The sequence below is a fragment of the Symsagittifera roscoffensis genome, chromosome 5 (assembly GCF_963678635.1).
Source record: "Symsagittifera roscoffensis chromosome 5, txSymRosc1.1, whole genome shotgun sequence".
Classification (NCBI taxonomy): domain Eukaryota; kingdom Metazoa; phylum Xenacoelomorpha; order Acoela; family Convolutidae; genus Symsagittifera; species Symsagittifera roscoffensis.
In genome coordinates this window covers 23,752,302-23,774,767 of record NC_087066.1, presented here as the reverse complement: position 1 = coordinate 23,774,767, position 22,466 = coordinate 23,752,302, and the positions used below count along the sequence as shown (strand labels likewise).

Below are 22,466 nucleotides of genomic sequence, written 5' to 3'. Positions count from 1 at the left end.
CCGCTTTTTTGAACAAACGAAAGTTCCCAACAGTGGGCTCATAACATTTTCTGAACAAACAATTATTTCAGCAAACTGCCAAAATTCTTCTTGGTTTTGCTCCAAAATTAAACACTATTCAAGCAATTTACCAACAAATCTATTGGCACTGTTGTACTTCGGCACTGCTTAACATGCCAGTCCATCTCGAGTCGCGTGCATTGAATGTAAGTTCTTGGAATTATATTAACGTTTTCATATTGAACATAACATTCATCATCAATTAGCTCTAAAATAGTAATATTACATATTCAATTTTGGTAAGTGAATCAAAAATTTTCCATCAATGTTTGTCGCTAGGTTAGTGATTTTTGTAAATTTTGCAAAAAGCCCTGGAACCTTTTAATGCTCAGGAAATATAATAAAATTTCCATTGAATTCCTGCAAACTAACAAACATGATCGTTTTTTTGAAGAGTTTATGTGCATTTGGACTAGGTTAAACAATTGAATATAAAAAAATGAAATTTGAAAAAAAATACATCAAAAAAATAGATAAATTTGAATCGTTTTTGTTTAAAAAAAGATTGCTTGACTTCAGAATAGCATTTTGCGACAAAAAGCAAGCCATTAAAAAGTTCGAACGCTTTGGAAAATTTCAATTTATAAATTTGTAACTAGATCATCACAAAATGCCCTAACAAATTCTGGTTAACATATTTGGTCCCTCAAAAATGTCGTGGTCTGTGATAAAATTAAATGCATCTCAACTTTTTGTCTTGTACCGACGATTGAAAATGGATAAAAAATTTGAAGTCGCGTTGGTTTGAGTTTTTTCTCCACGCAAAATCAGGTTGCATAAATAATCATTGATATATCATATTACATCCCCTTCAGTTGTTATTCAAACTACATTGATTCCAAATCTTTGGATATTTAGTCTTGTTTCAAGCAAGTAACGCAATCGAGTAACGCTCGTTTTAACGAAACTTATTTTTGAGATTTTTTATGCTTAACAAATTTGGTTTACTATAAAGAAAAATAGTTTTTGATTTTTCATTTAGCGCTAATTTGGCAAAAAAAAGTTTCAAAAAAAAAAATTATTGTTCAAATATTAGAAAATTATTTACATTAGAAAAAAAAATTCTTTGTTAATCATCTTTTGAAGACGATATTTTCGATCAAGCCTACAGTGCTGATTTAAATTATCCGGACAAAACGAACAAAACTTGAATTTACAAACGCGTTTTTCTCAAATTGGGTTAAGATTAGACAAAAAGTGAACAGAACAAAAGTTGCTTAGAATTTCATCCGAATTAATATGGTGCAGTTTTTCTCCGAAATTCTCAACCAAAATTTTACCCCCAAAAATGGGGTCATTTTGGCTTTTTTCAGTTAATCAAGAATTACGCTGAAACTACTTTGTTATATGATAAGAATATTATATCATTAGAAGCCTCTTACGCAGCCGAACAAAATTTAAGAAAGTTAATTCTCCAAAATTTTGCGCAAATTGTGTAAAATTTGTTTTTAAGCAATTATTCTGGGTTTTATAAAGTAAAAATCACATTTATTGATTATCAAGTGAAAGCTTTTTCTCTTATACTGGTTTTTGGAGATTTATCCCTTCTTAAACTTTGTTGGGCTGCGTAAGAGGCTTCTAATGATTTAATATTCTTATCAATTAACAAAGTAGTTTCAACGTAATTCTTGATTAATTGAAAAAAACCAAAATGACCCATTTTTGGGTTAAAATGTTTGTTGAGAACTTCGGAGAAAAAACTGCACCATATTAATTCTGATGAATTTCTAAGCAACTTTTTGTTCTGTTCACTTCTTGTCTAATCTTAACCCAATTTGAGAAAAACGCGTTTGAAAATTCAAGTTTTGTTCGTTTTGTCCGGATATGTTAAATCAGCACTGTATTTCACAAATTAATTTCTGAGCGATCGTATAGTTACGAAAATCATATCGTATAGTATCATACCACGCATTAAAAATTTGAACGTAAAAATGAACTTTTTTCTTTTTTATTAATATGGTTGCTGGGAATTTACTTTTATACAATTTAATTGCAATTTGCTTCTCCTTGTGACGTACGGCCTAATTAGTATAGTGGTTACGAGTCCGGCTAGCATCCCAGAAGAAAACGTTTGAATCCCGCGGTAATGTTTTTGTATCAAATTAACTCCCCTACCTCAGTTTGGCCAACTCAAGATCGTCCATACTAGCATTTAATTGTATGTAAAAAGCTCGGTTCTGATTGGCTGAAAAATCTATTTTAAATGCAAACTAACATCTTAGCAATGCTTCAGGGGGAGGATGCTAACTCGGCCCATCTTTTGCTTTCTGCTATAATAAGGAAATAAGCGGGACCAATTAAATTAGTTAGATTTGTCAATGGACCAAACAAGTAAGCTTATTACTGCCAAACACACTATTCCTTAGTTTGTAAAAAGTATTAATAGCGTTTTCAAACCAAAAAGTTTTTTTCTGGTTTTTTTCAGTCTGAAAATCGGTGTGTGGAGGCGAACCAATTTATACAGTATTGAGTAGCATGGCGAGGGAGGGGTGCGGAGGACGATCGTTTCCACCCTTATTTCTGGTTGCCAAATTTTTCCAAAAGGGTCCTCCTTTGGTATAATTTACGGATTTAATAAGGTATAAAGTATTTTCGGAGAGCTCGAAAATCAAATTGGTTGACCTAAAAAAAGGTCGACAGTTTTCTTTTCTTTTTTGAAAAACCGCCCCCCCCCCCCAAAAAAAAAATTCTGTGTACGCCACTGGCAGTACATAAAAGTATGCAGCAAAAACATTATATTTCATTTCTCTCCAGTATCTTGAGTAGGCCTAATGTGTATCTACAAACAGTGGGATGCATCTGGATTTGATCTGCTGATTGCAGGAGAACATATCCTCGCCACACGGGTTCACATCACTCTCGTCTGCTGAAGAACCGTTGGAGAGACATCCAACCACCAGTAGGATTGCCAGAGTAACCTGGATTCTTTTGAAGAGTGAAAAAGCAAGAGAGGTCGAGCTGAAATCATTAAAAGGCTTCAAATTTATTTTATTACAACCAAAACTACATATTTTTTGACGCAGGCTCTGGAATATTTCCTTGGCTACCACTAGGAAGCTGGGTAAGTTGTTTCTATCAAAAGCGACCAAAAAATCAAGAAGAAGAACAAGAAGAAGAAGAAGAAGAAGAAACTTAACAAAGTTCATAAAAAAATAAAATCTAATTTTATAATGTAACTTCAGCACATATCGAACATTAAACGGATAATCAACGAGACCAGCTGATCTGCGATTCGCAATCTCTGTGGATTAATAATTTGTATTAAGCAAGATCGCCAGTAAGTATTTAGGAAAAAAAATACTTTTCATTGTGAAATAATTATTGTTCCGACCCTTTAAATGAGAGGAAACTTTATATTCGGGTGTGTTTCAACTTTTTTCGCTCAAAATCAAGCACCAAAAGCTCAAAATCAAGTATATTGCAATAAATAGGCTATTGTATAATATAAAAACCCTTTCATTTGTGCTTTGAACGACACTAAAAAATTTGTCCCAGTGCCCATAAGCACCGGTTTACAACTATTTGGTTTTAGTGTAGCTTCGAGCGATTACGTCTCTAACGACATATTTCCCAAATGACATAAACATGAAAAATTTTCTAAATCGCATACATTTCATGCAAAAAATGCATTGAAAAAATCGAGAACCGCTTTTTTGTGAGAAAAATAGTCAAGTTGTCAATCCAAATGTTGATTGAAATTTTATCTTGAAAATTTTTTACATTTTTTTAGATCAAAAGCGATGAGCTTGCGGTTATTGATAAGCTTCCTGTGGTCAATGTTTCCGATAAACTTCAAGTTTATCGCTTAGCATTTGTTTGGAAGCAGTTAATTCTAAGTCTTTTTCACATGGCTTCATACCTGACAAAATGTTAAAAATCGAAATTGATAGAAAACGTTTGAATTACGACGAAAACTTGAAATGTATGCCATATGGGAACTATGCCATTTGGGAAGTTACCTTTTGAGCAATTAAGTATTTTAAATTATACTCGTTCGCCTTACTCGCTCAATTTTAAACTCAAAGTTTTCATTTAAGTAGGGAATATTTACTTTTCTCCGGGTAAACTAAATTTAAAAATGTATATAGCGCTTACTTGGCAATTAGCTTTTTAATAGTAAAAAAATATGAAAAACCTTTTTTCTTAGTTTTTCGTTATTCACGTTTTTAATAGTCAAAAAATAAGAAAAACGTTTAAAAAATTGTTCTTATGCTTTCGTTACTTATTGTTCTCTGGTGACATCAAGAACAACGAAAGTTTGAATAAATCGAAAAAAGGAATTTTTTTCTAATGAAAATGGTCAGCAAATTATGTGCTTCGTACAGCAACAGCAACCATCTATCCTTGCTAGATCCTAAAATTTAACCAATTAACTAAGCTTCCGGTTTCCATATGGAAACTATTGAGAACCCCATTTTTTATGGGTCACCTTTTTTTATCAATTTAAACTATAGCTCCTGCTGAAAAAATGTTAAATTTTAATCATTTTTGATCAAAAACATTTTGAAAATTTGGTTTTTTGTTTAAAAATGGATATTTTAATAGGCGCTAAAAAATTTCAAATCTCATTGGCACTTTTGTCATTAACATTTGGTGAAGGAATAGCCTGCTCAGCAAAGTTTCTAATACTTAAACATTGAAAAGATTTTTCTGTTTCAAGTGGCGAGATTTTTCTACAACTGTTTTCTACTTCAAGCTCAAACTAACAAGTGAAAAATATTCAATGAGAGGAAGTGAGGGGGAGCTTTGGATTCGAGCATTTGGTATTTCAAAAAAGTAACGACTGCTGTGTTTGTGCAAAATGGACAAAGTTGTCAGCATTAAGTTGTCAGTATTAAGTTGTCAGAACAACATGGAATACTTGGATATCATAATCATTGCTAGAAACTGTGCCGTAGAATGTTTGTTTTGCGGCAAATTGTGATTACCTCAACAAAAACTTTTTTAAAACGTAATCTCAATTCCAAAAAAAAACCTGCATAAAGTTTCAAGAAAAAGAGTTCCGAAGATTTCCGTTTTTCAGTTGTAGTTAGACGAAACTTCATGAAAAAGTGAACCGATAGTTTATCAAAGACTCAAAGATTTTTTTCAAAATTTAATTTTATAGTTTATTTCAATTCAAGCAAGCTTCTTTCATAAAAAAATGAAAAAAATTGAAAACAAGAAAAAAATATTGAACGTTTTTAAAAACGAAAAAAAAAACTGCGAAGAAAAGATTTGTTTTCGACCCTGAAAGTTTCTGTCATGATTTTGAATTCACTTAAATCTTATTGTCCAAATTACTTTGTGCTTTCTGTAGAGCAACAGGATAGCCAACCACTGCTGTAGAGCAACAGGATAGCCAACCACTGAAACTGGGAGAGGAACTTAAAACATACTGGTTGATAAAAACGTTTTTCTTCTTTTCTACGCAAGATCAAGACCACAAATACTCCCCTCCCCTCCCCCAAAAAAAAATGGATCGAGAGATATATCATCAGGAATCTGTTCCATTCGGGAATTGAAATTTTTTTGAAAACTCTGGAAAACTGTTTTAGTAATGAGGAAAACCGGTTCGACTTTTGTTTTTTAGTCTGCGGAGTAGTTGTAGTAAAATGGAAAGTTTTAACTTAAAAAGTGGAAAGTGAAAAAATAGTTACTCCTACAAAAATAATTTTTTTGCAGTTTCTTTTTTGCTTTCTTAACAATTAAACAGTTTGTTTTTTTTTGTAACACAACTCTAGACGATTATGACGGATTAACTTACTATGTTCTAAGCTTTCGTCTGCTTCATCCTATCAAATCTTGCAAAAAAGAATGTGATCAGAGGCTGATCTAGAATTTTTTCGAGGAGGGGAGCGGATTTTTAAAATTTTTTCGAAATTTATCGACCTTTTTTCAGAAGAAATTTTTAAGGGTCCTTCAGCCAAAATTGGAGACCTAAGCATAAAGAGGACTTTTTTGGTCGACAGGGGGTCGAATCTCTTAGAAAAAAGGGTGTAAGCCCCACCCCCCCCCCCTAAATCCGCTGGCGAATGTGGTCGTTAGGTTCTTTTACGTGAACAGCAATCATTTACTCTTGTTTGCCATTTGAAGCTGTTTTCCTTTTTTTCGTACCCAATGCTTCGAAGTTTTGTAACTTGGTTCAAGTTTGCCAGAAACAATACTGCTCGAATCACAGCGACGCTCTGAATTATCCGACAACCCTTCAATATTTATTGAGTATTTGAAAAACATTGACAAAATTTTTAAACGAAGTGAGAAAATTTAATAAAAAAACCAAGGAACTTGTGTAATCATGCCAACACACACTATTTAAAAAACACAAAAATATATCAGGGATACAGTAACACAATAACTAATAAATAGAACTGACATGCCTCTATCCAGTTTCAATTAACTTCTTAGCTTGCTTAAATAGCCTCTCAAGCGTTACTAACACAAAATATATTCCTCGTCAATTATGCAGAATTGACCAAATTGACAGTTTTAAAAACCTCATTTTTTCAAAAAAAATCAATCCGAGCACAAATATTCTGCCCCTTTCTTCGAAAGTCGAAATAATTATGTTCAAAAAATTACAAAAAGGGGCTTACTATTTTTTGTTACTTTTTCAGAAATGAAAGATAGATGATCTGTTCTGGCTTTGTTGATTACTGGTAGTTTCAAACTTTGTTTGAGACTTCAGCGGCGGCGAAGACAATCATGTTTTGGTAGTCAATAGTTGCCAAATGAACAATTGAATGTCTAAACGCGAAATAGGGTCTCGACTTAATAGGAAAAGAACCAACGTATTAGCTACAGGATTTGCAAAAAACTGCCATTTTACTCTTGATGATTCTACTTACAGGTATTTTTTGTTTTATATACAAACAGTTTTTTGTATGATTAAATCGACATCTTTATGATTCAAGGAGACGGCTTTTCAAATGCCTGCCCCCTGACTTTCGCGACAACCAAGGGCGGATTTGGGGGGGGGCGTTGGTGGGCGGACGCTTTCTCTTCCTTCAGAGATTCGACCCCCGCCGATCCAAGGGATCACCCCTTTGTACTATTTTGAGTTATCCATTTTTGGTGACTAACCCTAAAATTTTTCTATAGGCGCCTTTGGCGCCAATATATACTTTTTGAGGAGGGGGGGGGGGGCGGGGAGCGCGCGCCAAAAAAAACGCAATTTTTTGGTCAAAATTTCCCATAAAGTGGATAAAAACGCCTTTTTTGGCCTGCTTTAAAAAAATGCCTAGGCGTAGAAAATTTGGCCAGAACAGGATCTCTTTAGTGCTTTGGGAGAGGCAAAAAAATCAATTTCGTTGACCTACAAAAAAGTTTTAAAATTTTTTTGAAAATCCGCTTTGACTAATTTTTACCTGATTGACGATTTCATTGCAAGACTCAAAAAGTATGATTGGACTGAATGCAATGATGTCTAAGGGATGGAAATCCACATTAAAATGATAACTCGAAATCCAGTTGAAAAATATTTTTTTAACTAATTACTAAATGTTAATATTATAATGAGGTTATTGAATAAATTGGAGAGGTACAATTCAACAAACAGATGTCAGATTTTAGCTGCGAAAAAGCTTCACAGCTGTACTTTGTTCAACGTCTTTAGTTCAAGAAATAGTTTATTGAGGGCAAAATTGACCCAAATAATTGAACGAGCACTGAGGTTGTAAAAGGGTTTCAGAGTTTCTAGAATCAACCAAGGAGACATCAAAGAAAAACTTTGAATTATCAAAAAGGGTGAAAATAGGTAACTGGAGCTGGTATTGTTTGATTTATTTTTTCCCATATTTTCATTTGCAGTCAATGAAACAAATTTTTCGACGTGTACCAGATGGTTGAACAACACACTGAAATGTCAAGCAAAGAAAAAAACGTTTGCGCTTATCTAAACAAAATCAAAATTTCAGTGATCAAAAATATCAAAAAAATTATTGATTTTTTTTATTGAAGAAAACTGATATTCCAAAATTTTTGAATCAATTAAGACCACGTAATGATTAACATTGTGTATCGAACGCATAGGTTTGCAGATACGCAAACAAAAATCTCGCCCATCAGCGCGTCGAGAAAGACTGCAGCTTCTCCCTCAATTCTGGACTACTATTTTTTATCAACGGTTCTCCTTCTTCAGCCCGCCTTCCAGAGAAGGAATTAATGCTCCAAATTGGGATCATTTACAACATCTATAAGTTTATCCATTAGATGGTCACATTTGATTGGTTACAGCGCTGGCGAACAGAAAAACTATCAGCACAGGACTTCTATCTAAGCATTCTATTTGGCGGATCTAGGATTTTCTCGAGGGGGACGAAAAAAATTGAAAAATTAATCAACCTTTTCTTGAGGTCGACCAAATTGATATTCTGAGCTTGCCGAAATCACTATAAAAACCCATTTTGACAAAATTTTCTGCGCCGCAGCCAAATTTAAAAAAAACAGGCCGATAAAGGCGTTTTAAGGCTTTTTTTGAAAAATTTTGTCAAAATAAATCGCATTTTTTCGGTGCGCGCTCCCACCTCAAAATTAGTGTATTTTGGCGCCAAACGCGCCTTTATAAGAATATTAAGGTCACTCAGCCAAAAATGGATGCCTCAAAATATTACAGAGAGGGAACCCTTTGGGTCGGCAGGGGTCGAATCCCTGAGAGAGCGTCCGCCACCCCCCCCCCCCGAATTACAAATTTTGTTACGAATTTCCTCTAAATCCGATGATGATTGAGACACTATATAATAACACTATTTTTTCAGCGCGGCGATGCATACTTATTTCGAAAGCAACCCAGTTTCTATCGAGACACAAAATTTGATCTTCTTTTTCTACAATAAATAAAATATAAAGTTTACTCGTTAATGACTGCAGGGCAGAAGCAAGCATCAAATCAACGCTGACAGTCAAAAAACCTTCAAAAAATATGGCGAAAAATGGTCAATTTCTTAAATTTTTGCTTTTTGATTTAAAAACCCCGTTTCATTGTGAAAGAATTCGTTTTTCAAATTTTAAAAATCAGCTTGACGCCCAATGGATTGAAACTTAGATTAATTCCTTGTGTGTTACTTTTATGTTATTTTCAGGCAAAAAATAGGAAGCGATATCAAAAAATCGAACCAAGTTTTTCAGATCTGAGCAATGTGTATTTGAAAAATTTCAAGAATTTTTTGCCGGCCGATTTTGTTTCTCAATGCAAAGAGAACACTTCTTGTTCTAACAGCAGACTTCATTTTAAAACTGAAAGCCTAAATAGTATGGTAAAAAACTGAAGAAACTTAGATATCTAAGAATCAAACAAACTAAAGGTTAAACAGGTGAGTTAACAAACATTTCAGTGAAAAATAATTTCACATGTCATAAGCAAAAGAAAATCAACTGCAATGACAATTTTTCAATCAAACTTTTAAGAACAAAAACTTACAGCAGATGTTCTTTCTGAACAATCAATTTTGTTTAAAAAAGTACAAATCAATTTGTGAAGTTTATTTTTTTGTCCAATTGGGATATTTTATCATATATATTTTTTTTGGAAAAAAATCAATAGTAAATTACTTGCAGAATGTGATCAAAATTTTTTAAAGTTGAATAATTAATTATTTAATTATTCAATCAAAATAAATTGGTTTCGAATGGTGCAAGGAAAAGTTTTTCGTTGCTTGTTTACAGTTGTCATCCTGTGTTTTTATCTTCAAATATCTCATATGCTTCGAAATAATATGCAAATGGTGTCGAAATTCTAATATCATAGGAGTCAGTTATGCGCGATGAAAGCCCCAGTTAACAGCGTGTGAACTTTTAGAATGCCATTCCAATTGTGTAACCGTCCTCAACGCCGAGGAATCGCCATTTGGATCTTGTGCCTCTGATGCAAATGTTGGTTGCTCCTAGTATAGCGAATGAAATTCTACAGCTCACCCAGCACATAACATGACTATATGGGCGGTCCCATTTTGATGCCAGACCATCTGCTAGTTGTTTGAGGAAAAACGTGAACTCCGGTGCCAAAACACCATCTATTGAAGTGACAAGTGGAGTGAAAGACATGTGCTTTTCTTCACAAGCTGGTCCATGCTTATTTTTCTTCTCAATCTCTGCAGTTTTCAGTACATTCATGGGATTGCGGTTTTGGTAAGACGGAGCGTCAGTGTCTGTAACACGGATGTCGAACGACGCAGCCGACTGTCTATCTCAAAACTCCACGAGCTGAAAGATCTGCAATTAGTGCCGGGGTTCCATTTTCTAAATCTGGTTCTTTTACGACAGGTTCTCTTTTCACATCTTTCCACAAAATTGAAGCAAGATCGCCCACTGCGTCTCTTATTTCGTTGTGTCGTAGTGTTACCAGTCCGCCCTTCTTGCTAGAAAGTGCATGCTGTAAGTCAAAATCTTGTTGACATCCATCGCATCTCGAGAAAGAACGTTTGAGTGGTTTTCTGTACCTGATACATAGAGCGTCTCTGAACTCTGTGGCTGAAAAATCAAAATTATCTTTCAACAAGGGCAGCGAAGTTAGCCACAAGGAACAATTGTTGTCGATTATTCTCCGGATCGGTCGTTTCTGATCTGTTGGTAAAACTGCAAGCAATTCATCGAGTTTATCTTTGTCCACAGCATTTTGTTTCTATTCGTGGTTTTTCTTGCTTCTCTCATCTTTGTTTTATGTAGAGTTTGATCGAAATCATCTTGGAGAAGGATCAAACTCACGAGACAGTCGGTTGCTTCACGTGAAGTGGAAAAAGCTAGTTCGGCACCTTCTATTGGATTTCGCACACCTAGTCCCCCTCTTTTGGCAGGAAGTGAATACAAAACACGATGTGAGTGTGTGATACTAGAAGTTCCTAGTAAGCTTGGCAAAAACTTTTCCTCCAACATCTTCTAAAGAAGAGCTAACAACTGCGACGTATCTTTGACTACTCTCTGGACAAAATTCCATTCGCATTGCAGGTATCTTTTTAATCCCACTAAAGCAGCATGAGGTTCTTTTTCTGCCACTTTGGACAACTCGCCAAGACAATCCAACCATTCTTGGACCTTTTTTTAAAGTGAAACGAATTTTTCCTTCATCAGAGCCAATAAATCCGCCCAAATATCTTCTACCTTCAACTACTCTGATGCCGAACCTGTCAAACAATTGATGAGCTTTTTCAACAAAGTTCGGGTGAACAACCAAATAACTTTTGCTTGGCTCGGGGTAATAGCCATACTTCGGGCCGTTTTCAGTCAAAAATGACAACCATTCAACCAGGTTTTCTAGTGGGCCGAGAGCTCCCGAATCATTTGCATACCAAGTTTGTAAATACTTATCTCGGTCTTTGAGTGATTCAAACAATGGCATCAATGAAGACTCATAGAATAACATCGCTAGTGGATCACCCTTTGTAGTGCCTTCACTACTGAAAAGAAGTTCTGTCGTTCCAGTTTTATCATATATTGATTGGTTGACAACCATTGAAAGTTTCCATTTAAAGTAACCAAAAAAGTTCTAGAAATTAGCCATGTCATTCTTCGAAAATTAAAATCATAGGAAGAATTATGCAACAGTGTTTTCTTTTCGGAAGAAAATTTTTATGCAAAGTTGCAGCAAATTACCTACTGCTGGGCCTAGCAACTAAACTTGGAGATATTTTGTCATCAAATGTATTTGTTGACCTGAATATGAAAAAACATAACTTTTTTAGTTTTGGTTATAAAGTGCGTATGACTGATTAGTTGTTTGAAAACTATTTTGTGATATTTATGAAACATAAGCCTGAGTAGATTTTGGTCACATGGTTTTTTCACGCTTTTTCTCAGGAAAATTTCTACATTTCTTGACTGTCGTAACATATCGAACAAGGTGTTTCGCAATTGATTTAACTAATTCTTAGACTGTATAAATATGACAAATTGCTTTGCCCTAATTTCGATGAAGCTAATAATCCTTGATAGCCGGTTACTGCGCTTGTAGCAAAAAATATTCCGACCATAGTAAAAAAATACAATAGAAACTTTTCAAATTAGCCTAGTTTTTTCTGCGTGGTGTCATAAAAAGATCAGAACGAAAACAATGGATTTTTTATATATTTGACAATCATATTAAAAAGGCCCATTGGAAAACAGTTTTTGACTAAAAAACAAAAAAATAGCCACTAAAAGTGAAAAATTTTTCAGAAGGTTATTTCTGGTATCTGATTTTACGTGGAAAACAGACAAACAAATAAACTAAAACACCCAAATACAAGTTCCTCCACATTTTTCATATGATCGGAACAATAAAACACCATCTAATACAAAAACAAAAATCCTCCACATTTTTTGGAGTATTGGCTGGAACAATAATTATCTCAAGTTGCGCAAAATGACAAATTGAAAACCTGATACAACATACAGTGCTGATTTAAATTATCTGGACCACCGAACAAAATTTGAAAGTTCAAAGGCATTTTCTCAAATTGCGTTGGTTAAATTAGACAGGATTAGACAAAATTAGACAAAAAATGAAGAGAACAAAAATTGCTTAGAGCTTCACCAGATTTAATTGGTGTAATTGATGCACCTGAAGCCAGAAATATGGGTAAAATTAATTTTTCTAAATTGTTTCGCCAAAATCTTTTCCCCAAAATGGGTAATTTTGTTTTTCTTTTTAGTTAATTAAGAATTACGCTAAAATTATCAATTATTTGATGAAATAACTATACCATAAGAAGCCTCTTACACTACCCGACAAAGTTAATAAAATAAATTTGAACTTTGTTTTAACCAACGATTTTGTTTGTTATGTAAAAAAACTACCTGTTTTGGCTATCAACCAAAAACAAATTCTCCTATAGAAGTTTCTGAAATTTTTATCCTGCTAAAATTTTGTTGGGTTAAGTAAGAGACTTTTTTTGATATCTTAACTCGGTTGTTTGATTTTAACTCGATAATTTCAACGTAATTTTTGAATAATAATAAAAACCAAATGAAACCAAATTGGCACATTGTTTGACTGAAATTTAGGTTAAGAATTTTAGGGAAAAAAGCACCATGTTTTTGGTGCAATCTTAAGGACTTTTTAATCTCTTTCCTTTTTGTCCAAATCACAACTAATTTGAAAAGAAGCGCCTTTGAAATTTCAAATTTTGATCGATTTGTCCGTTTAACTTAAGTCAGCACTATATAAGTAAAACAGATTAACTATCTTCTTCATTTTTAGTGTTTTTTTCTTCTTTTATTATTTTTTTTCATTTATTTATTGGTTGTATTAAAAAGCGTTCTTCTGGTTGAAACTAAGTTGAAGAAAAAGTGAAGGTTTGCAGCAAAAAAATGAAATTATAAAAATGATTATTTTTCGTTTACTCCATTGTTTTGAATAGTTCAATCTATATAATGCTATGTAAAAATTGAAATTGCGATTGAGGATAGCGAGGTTATAGCAAAGAACAGTTCTTAACGAAGAAGAATGATGAGGAAAAAGGGATTCGAAAAGATCTGAAACGTTGAGGAGTTGAACGTTTTCTATTAGGTTGACAAAAATTGCTCTCCCATAACCTTATAAATACCTTTTTTTGCACCGCTGACAAACTTTTCAAAGAACAGGCCAAAACCGCTATTTTTTGGGCAGTTTCTTAAGAGTTTGGACCAAAATCTTGCGTTTCCTGGTGCGCATCTTTCCCTCAAAATTAGCATATAGTGGCACTGAAATTTCTCTAAGAAAAAATTTTGAGTTAATTGACCAAAAGTGGATGTTGAATAATAGTACCAAAGGGGATCGTTTGGGTGAAAATGTGATCGAATACTTCTGGGGGTCCGCTTCCCTCCCCTAAATTTGCTACTTATATGAAATATAGGCAAGATGACTTGTATGTTTAGTTTAGTTTTTTTTACATGAGTTTGTTCAGATAATTTCCAATTTGTAGTCTTCCGAGTATCCAAATTGTCCTTTGTACTTTTCGAACAGATCTCTCAAGGACTGTTTGTACTTCTCGTGTAGTTCGCACACTTCCGACCACGAGGGCTCCTCCACTTTGTTCACAGGGATCGGAGTGCCAACTAAGAGTGCCATGAAAAAAAAACAATTGTGAACAAATAAAGTCTGACGAGATAGCAAAGCGAAATCACTCCAACATCTATGCTTTAGCCGTTTCATTTTCTTCCGAAAAAGTCTTCAAAATTTACTCAACTCAATTCTACACTGTGACTTTTGAACATTTATTAATCAAAGCTGGAAATATATTGAAATAAGATCAGTTTCGGCAAAATAAGAATGCGACGTTTTTTCGATTATTCGAAAGAATGTATGAAATGTATACTGACCCACAGTATTGATGGGTTTCTTGAATGGGACGATAGTCCCTTTCCACCCGTAGAATATGGGAGGGGCGAAGGAGATCAAGTGCATCATGTTGGTCTGCAGTTTCCTCAATAGACTGCCTCTGGGGTTGGGCACTTGCATGTACACTTCGTTTTCCCCAAATGACAACACTGGCACCAGGTGTGCTCTAAATGTTAATCTCATGATTTTTGACGGATTGTGTTCAAAATATTTGAAAATGGTCAATATCTTTTCAAGAAATCTTTGATGGTTGTTATGCAAATCTACTACCGTTCTCAAACATGGTATTCATTTTTAAAGGATTAAAATTGCAGAAATTGTGGGAAAAGCTGCATTAAATTTTTCAACTTATCAACAATCAATGCTCCAATTGGAAAGACATCACAAACTTAACCCACACCATAAATTAAAATCTGCATCATAAACAAACTATAACTAAACATCTATAGCTATATCTGCCTCAAAATTTACAATTCTTCGCCCACGCTAAAAAAAACACGAGTTGGGCCCATGTAGACTTTTAGTTACTCACCCAGTGCGAATGGCCATCTTAACGAATCCCCTCCTGCTGTTGAGAATGAGCACCATCTTCTCAGGCACACTCTCCAGGGACTCCTCTGCCCCTCCAGGCACCACACACGCCGCCACTCCCTTCTTCTCCCCACCCAACAGGGCTCGGTAGCTGTCACGGTGCACATTGCATGCCCCTAGTGCAATTAATTGCAAATTAGCAAGCTTTCTTTATCAGGTGCTCAACAGTGATTGACAATAACCAATAGAATTGTTTGCATTTCTAATCCGTCAAATAAATTTTGAGCAGGCGACAACGGATTGAACTAACACGGTTAATCTCGAGAGCGATAATTTTGTGAAATTGAAGACCTTTTTCTAGGCCAGGATCTGGAATTTTTTTCAAATGGCATCAAATTTTTCAGGCGAGGATTGGGCATTTCTTGAAGGCAAGCAGACTTTTGCAGGTCAAACATTTTTGGAGCAGTCGGCGTTTCGTTTCGAAGTAAAAATCTACGATTATTTTGAAGTATTCAATCTTTCTCGGGCAAGGAATATAGAGAAGTTTTAGATTTGGTGGACCGAAAATGGTTTTCGTGAAATAGTACCAAAGTAGGGAGCCCGTGGGTCGCCAAGGGGTCCAATGCTAGTAAGGGGAAATGGGGGAGGTGGAAGCGGTTGTGTTACTTTTGCTACTTTAAACACACGAAATCAAAAAAAATTCATATTTTTTCTTCAAAAAAGATTAATTTTTTCAACGATAGATAGTTTAGTAAGAAAATGCGAGAAGAGATGATTAAAATTTTAAATCTTGTAAGAAATTTAGAAGCACTTAATTGGGAGTATTTTCAAATAACGTATTATTTTGTCTGAGCAACAAAAAAACTTAGCACAACTTTAGGACACTGAGAGAGGGGCGGATTTGGGGGGGGGGGGGGTCTTGGGGGGCGGACGCTTCTCTTCCCTCAAGGATTCGATCCCCTGCCGACCCAAAAGTCCCCAACGCAAATTTTTTGTTATAAATTTTCCTAAATGGGCCCAACGCGGTTTTTTGTCTAAAATTTTCCAAAAAGTGCTATTATATTACAATTATAATTGCACTTTTTTAAAAAAATCATAATTAATCATAAGCGCCAAATTTAGATGTTTAAAAGATTTTTAATCCTTTATAATGATAACATTTTTCGAGGCATTATAACAAATTATAGCCAATTATAATTGATTTTTATTTATTCCGAAAACCTATTATAATCTCTTATAATCTTATATAACCTATTAGAATCTATGATAATAGATTACAATTTTTTTTCTGTCAAACATTTTGAAAAGTTAGATGTATTGTCACTCTTTGGTTCATGTGAACACAAAGTTTTACCACGAAACAAAAGTTTCTTAGAGATCCCTTCATATTAGTTGAATGAATCCCGCGGTAGGTGAAATATAAGTCTTTATATAAATCTTGAAAAAAAACATATGCTGATATTTTGGTGGTCAATGAAACTTAAAATGTGCATCATGAAACATCTATAATCAAGAAATGAGGGAAAAAATATGAAAAAAAAAAAGAAAAAGAAATGAAGATTTTGTTTTTACATTAGCGCCGCAGAGTTGGCATACTAGCAACAAACTCTTTAATTAATCAAACGAATGGCAGAATCATCAGAAAATTGTACGCACTTCCTTTTGAGAGACTGAGTTTTAATTTAAGAACATAAGCTGCTGTCATTGAGGCGACCATAAATGGCTAAACGTTATTGCTAGACACTAAAATGGTGATTGAAAAGGTTCAAAAATGCTTATTTTGATGAATGGTTATTCTTAAGAAAAAAGTTGGCAAATGGAGCAAGTTCAGATTTTCTGACACGAAAGGTTTATAGAATTTTTTTTTAAACAATCGATTCTTTTTTAAAACAATCAAAAAATAGTTCACAAAAAGTGTTTTTTTTGTAGAACTTTTTGTTTAAATTTTCCGTTTTCGTTCTAGACAGGATGATTGACTTAAGATAAAAGTGCAAAAAGCGATAACTAATATTAAAATGACAGAAGGGTGAAACGTGGGAGGTCAGCTTTTCATCAAATTTAGTCTAACTTAGTCTGAAAAACAAAAGAAAATCTCGACACTGAGACAATTTTTAATTTTTTCTAGATTCAGAATCACGTCCAATGGGAATTTAAGATGCTTCCTTTTACAATGCTTGAATACCTAGGAGCTATCATTGAGGTTGTTAAAATTGGCTGTAAAAATGAACCCCACGCCATTGTTCTTCCAATCACTATGGTGATTTAAAATTGAAGTTTAAACTCATCTCACCTGAGAACAACAGGTATTCTCTGAAGAAGGGAAATTTGTAGTAGACTTCTATCGTCATCAGTCGGCACTTCACTCCCGGAAACAGCTCCTCAAACCCGGTGCAGCAGGCGCCGAAGTTGGCAAATGCCCCGTACACAGTTATACCATGTGGATGATACCTACAGATGGAAGCGGCTGCTATGCAAAGTGTTCAAAAGTACATTAAGAATTTCGAGCCCCTTCTAATATTCAGCATAGGCGTAATTAATCTGCTCTACAACTTCCAAAAATCCATGGACGTCTGGTCGAAAAGAATAGAAAATGATGATTAATACGATCCTATTTCCACACACCTGCTGTCACTTAATAGGAATATTACAATTCTTGATTTATGTCTACATGCAGTTTTCGGGCGCAAAAAAATTAGAGATGCATTCAAAAAAAGTGGAAATATGAACCAACTTAACAAGGATGGAAATGAAAATGTTTTCAACTTGTATGAAAAGGGTTTGGTTATTTCATTAAAATTTTTTCTGCACTCACCATGCAGTCGGATTTAAGATATTTTTCTGTACTGCTGGCCGTGGACACTATTGTTTGAGTACTTTAAATCTATGAATTACGCTATAATAGCTTAGAAGTGACTACGAAAGTTTTCTTGAACCGTCTTAAAATTATTATAAAATTATTGGTAATAAGGATATTTATATGCCAATGATTTAGTATTGAATATCTGCTGGCGTATAAAAACTTTCTTCTTCCATCTAATCTGGTGTTACCCTAGTAAGTAGTTATTCTTCGGGTCCAGCTCTCCGTCCTTGTGCAGTGTTATGGGAAAGTAGTTTCTGATACTCTTCCATGCTTTCCATGAGTGAGACCACTCAATCAAACGACCACCTTTAAAATTGATGTCCAGTTTTTAAGTTGAGTCATTTCAGTTTATTTGTTAGATAAAAAATTGCTGGCTTGTTTCTGGTATCAATTAAGAGGCCTTGAATAAATCACACATTGGCGCGTCGAGGGGGCAAAGCAGTGGTAAACCGCCATTCTAACTGCCAACTTTTTCTCATTCAGGTTCAAAATTATGAGTCATTCCAATTCTTTGATCGAGCAAAAAAATTGAAATGATTTACCAAATTTAACATATTAGCCATTTTCGAAAAAAAACCCCTTCTCGCTTTAAAAGTTCATGCGCACGACACTGGAGTCAAAATATTTAATCTATAAAAAAGCAGGGCATTTGAATAGGAACCATTTTCCGAAATTCTGAATCGATGGCAAAGAATTTTCACCGATACCGAGACTGCAGTGCTGATTTAAATTAACCGGACTTTCCGCGGACTTTCCGGACCGAAATTTCAAACGCGTTTTTCTCAAAATGTTTTAAAATTAGACAAAATGTGAAGAGAGCAAAACTTACTACGAAGTTCATTAGAACTAATATGGGGCAATTTTTTTCTAAATATTTTTAACCCAATTTTTCTTTTGATATAACTTTGTATCAATTAAATCGATAACTTAGGGTTGTTTTTGATTAACTAAAAAATACTAAAATGACCCATTTTTGCAATCAAACTTCGGTTCAAAATTTCGGGAAATAAATGTACCAAAATAATTCTGGTGAAAACGTCAGTAAATTTGCTGCACAGTGCTAATTAAAACTATTCGGATATAACGAAAAAATTGGAAACTTAAACGTTGTTTTTCTCAAATTGATTTTGAATTAGACAAAAACTGAACAGAACAAAAACTGCTTAAAATTTTATCAAAATTATTCTTGTGCAATTTAAAAAATTTTCAACCAAATTTTTACCTCAAAAAAGTTCAACTTGGCTTTTTTGTATAAAGTGTGAATTTAAACTATCTGGACAAAATAAACCAACTTTGAAGTTTCACGCGCGTTTTTTTTTTCAAATTGAATTAAAATTAAGACAAAAAACGAAGAAAACAAAAGTTATTTGGATTTTCACCGGAATTGTTGTGCTGCTTTTTGCAAACAATTTAGCTACAACTTCAAAAAAAATGGATCATTTTGGCTTTTTTTATTAACCAAAAATTACGCTAAAACTATCAAAATAATTGATTTGAAAGTTATAGCAAAAGAAGCGTTTTACACAGCCGAAAAATATCCAGACATATAAAATATCCAAACATCTAGATAGGAGAATATATTTTTATTTAATGGAGAAAAACTTTATTTTTAGCAGGGGCAGATCTAGTATATTCTCGAGGGGGCAGATTAAAAAAAAATTAAAAATTTTGCCGACTTTTATTCTAGGTCGGCCAAATTGATTTGTAGAGCACTACCAAATCACTCTAAAGACCCTATTTTGACCAAATTGTCTGCGCCGCAGGCGAATATTTGAACATTTGCGCCGCAGGCGAATCTAGATAAGAGAATATATTTTTATTTAATGGAGAAAAAGTTTATTTTTAGCAGGGGCAGATCTAGTATAATCTCGAGGGGGCAGATAAAAAAAAATTAAAAATTTTGCCGACTTTTATTCTAGGTCGGCCAAATTGATTTGTAGAGCACTACCAAATCACTCTAAAGACCCTATCTTGACCAAATTGTCTGCGCCGCAGGCGAATATTTGAATATTTGCGCCGCAGGCGAATCTAGATAAGAGAATATATTTTTATTTAATGGAGAAAAAGTTTATTTTTAGCAGGGGCAGATCTAGTATGTTCTCGAGGGGGCAGATTAAAAAAAAATTAAAAATTTTGCCGACTTTTATTCAAGGTAGGCCAAATTGATTTGTAGAGCACTACCAAATCACTCTAAAGACCCTATTTTGACCAAATAGTCTGCGCCGCAGGCGAATATTTGAATATTTGCGCCGCAGGCGAATCTAGATAAGAGAATATATTTTTATTTAATGGAGAAAAAGTTTATTTTTAGCAGGGGCAGATCTAGTATATTCTCGAGGGGGCAGATTAAAAAAAATTAAAAATTTTGCCGACTTTTATTCTAGGTCGGCCAAATTGATTTGTAGAGCACTACCAAATCACTCTAAAGACCCTAATTTGACCAAACTGTCTGCGCCGCAGGCGAATATTTGAATATTTGCGCCGCAGGCGAATCTAGATAAGAGAATATATTTTTATTTAATGGAGAAAAAGTTTATTTTTAGCAGGGGCAGATCTAGTATATTCTCGAGGGGGCAGATTAAAAAAAAATTAAAAATTTTGCCGACTTTTATTCTAGGTCGGCCAAATTGATTTGTAGAGCACTACCAAATCACTCTAAAGACCCTATTTTGACCAAATTGTCTGCGCCGCAGGCGAATATTTGAAAAACAGGCCAGAAAAGGCGTTTTTAGCACTTTTTCGGAAACTTTTTCGGAAACATGTATATCTCAAAAGAGTACAAAGTTGGTGGTCGAATTTATAAAGAAGAGCGTCCGCCACACCCCACACCCCACACCCCCTCCCGCTTCCTCCCCCTAAATCCGCTGATGAGCTAATGTTTTTTACTATATAAAAATTTAAATCTTTGGCTAAAAACTAATTCAAACGTTTTTCACAAAATTTTGAAAGTTTTACCCTGTTAGAATTTTGTCCGACTGTTTAGGAGGCTTCTTTTGATGTAAATATATTTCTCATAAATTAACTTGATAGTTCAAGCATAATTTTTGATTAATTAAAAAAACCAAAATGACCCATTTTTCAGTTAGAGTTTTAGTTTAAAATTTTGGCAAAAAAGCAGCACAACAATTCGGGTGAAATTTGAAGTAACTTTGTTTTGTTCACTTTTTTGTCTAATTTTAATTCAAGTTGAAAAAAAAACGCGTTTGAAACTTCGAATTTTGTTCGTTTTGTCCGGATAGTTTAAATCAGCACTGTATTTGTATGAGGCACGTATGTCATTCAGCCAGATATGAGAGAAACTTTTGAGAAGAGGCAATTTTCAAAATAACTAAAATGTTTTGTAAATGCTTTTTTCTGAACTCCTTGTAATTATACTGAAAAAAAAATTGATTATTTCAGTGGAATTATAAAAAGTGACGAAAAAAAAACGTTAATAGTATTGATGATTGAAACTGGACATCACAGCCCTTGTTGGGGAGTTTTGGCATCGTACACATACCATGCCAGATAACCAAGAGCAAAAATCCAGTATTGGGAAAACAGGGCATAAATGAGAATTGCGGCGCCCATAAATGGGAACAGAATGAAATGGGCAATGTAGTTTAGGATTCCAAGAAAGTTTGTAACATCAGGACCGAAAACTAGTTCGAGAATCTCAAAAGGCCAAATGTATTTAAGCAGCTCGACCATTTTTGAAAGCTTTTATTATGAAAATGTGTATATGAGTTTTCCTTGTCAGTAAAACTGCCAAGGGTCGCCAAATGGTTTAATGACTTTAGCTTGAATCAGTTACAGTTTTTCTTTGTTTGCTGTTTATTGATATGTCTATTTCTCTCGATATTTGCCATCAAAGTCCACAGAGTCCAAAAATCCCAAGATTTTGGATATTTGTCAAAAGCAAAGTATCGAAAATTGTGCACTGATTGAGGGTGTTCTAACAGTTAATGTTGTTTATTATGACTTCAAATCTGTTATTTATAATGGGTGGATCAAATAACCTGTTAGGTTAGATTGGATATAATTGAGTATGATAGTATTAATCGAGAAGAAAAGTAATTACCAAGTATATCGGTCTAATTTGTTTGATCATCAATCAATCCATTCATCAATATTTCTCATTCATATGGTGATATGTCAAGTGTTCTCATTTGAGAAAACACAACGTTATCGCGATGCTAAGGTCGATGCCGCCCAGTTTGTTCACGACGACCTGTCACCTTATGGTATCTTTCCATTCCTCTATGTCATACAAGCCCACTGCGTTTCTCAGTGCGACCTATACAAGCAACAAGCCCATCTGAAGAAACCATGCCTGTAACAAAGAAAATCGGTTTTATCGCCTCAAGTATGATATGAGAAAAAACAGGATAACATTCCGAGAAGTTTAAATGACTCAGACTCCCCTGAATCCTGTAATTTAGTGGTATTGTTACACTTCTGCGATTTTAAAAGAAACAAATTTCCCAAAAAACAGTAAATAAGAAATACTCATTTGAACACACAAACGCTTCGAAGAACACTCAGACGCATTGTTTTCCAGATTAACGAAACTGGTCATCAAAGCATTCAATAGACCTGATTTTTGGAAGAGGGTGACTTTTAGGAACAAAATGGCAGTTTTTTAGTGAAAAGATGACAAAAAAATCGAGCGCACCAACATATTGTTTCAAATCGTAAGCTAACCACCCTCGGTATATAGATAAATTCCCACCAAATTTTTCGTTTTCATTTGGCACGCAATTATGA

General features: G+C 34.3%; 1 protein-coding gene across 1 annotated transcript; it reads right to left on the bottom strand.

The window, feature by feature from the left end:
• Nucleotides 1-13,306: 13,306 nt before the first annotated feature.
• Nucleotides 13,307-21,585, bottom strand: LOC134845895 (2-acylglycerol O-acyltransferase 1-like). Its single transcript, XM_063863016.1, has 6 exons — nucleotides 21,191-21,585; nucleotides 17,909-18,029; nucleotides 17,151-17,308; nucleotides 14,862-15,036; nucleotides 14,311-14,495; nucleotides 13,307-14,046 (listed from the first exon to the last, which is right to left on the bottom strand). Exons 1-6 carry the CDS (start codon nucleotides 21,408-21,410, stop codon nucleotides 13,892-13,894), a joined length of 1,014 nt encoding a protein of 337 aa, XP_063719086.1. The 5' UTR covers nucleotides 21,411-21,585; the 3' UTR covers nucleotides 13,307-13,891.
• Between the last annotated feature and the right edge of the window lie 881 nt (nucleotides 21,586-22,466).

What these genes read in the sequence shown, in the direction of transcription:
- LOC134845895 (XM_063863016.1), bottom strand. Translation starts at nt 21,410, where the DNA reads ATGGTCGAGCTGCTTAAATACATTTGGCCTTTTGAGATTCTCGAACTA. An exon ending in CGATGCCAAAACTCCCCAAC is followed by an intron (nt 18,030 to 21,190) that starts AAGGGCTGTGAT and finishes ACATCAATTTTA; the next exon opens with AAGGTGGTCGTTTGATTGAG. An exon ending in AAGATGGCCATTCGCACTGG is followed by an intron (nt 14,496 to 14,861) that starts GTGAGTAACTAA and finishes ATTAACATTTAG; the next exon opens with AGCACACCTGGTGCCAGTGT.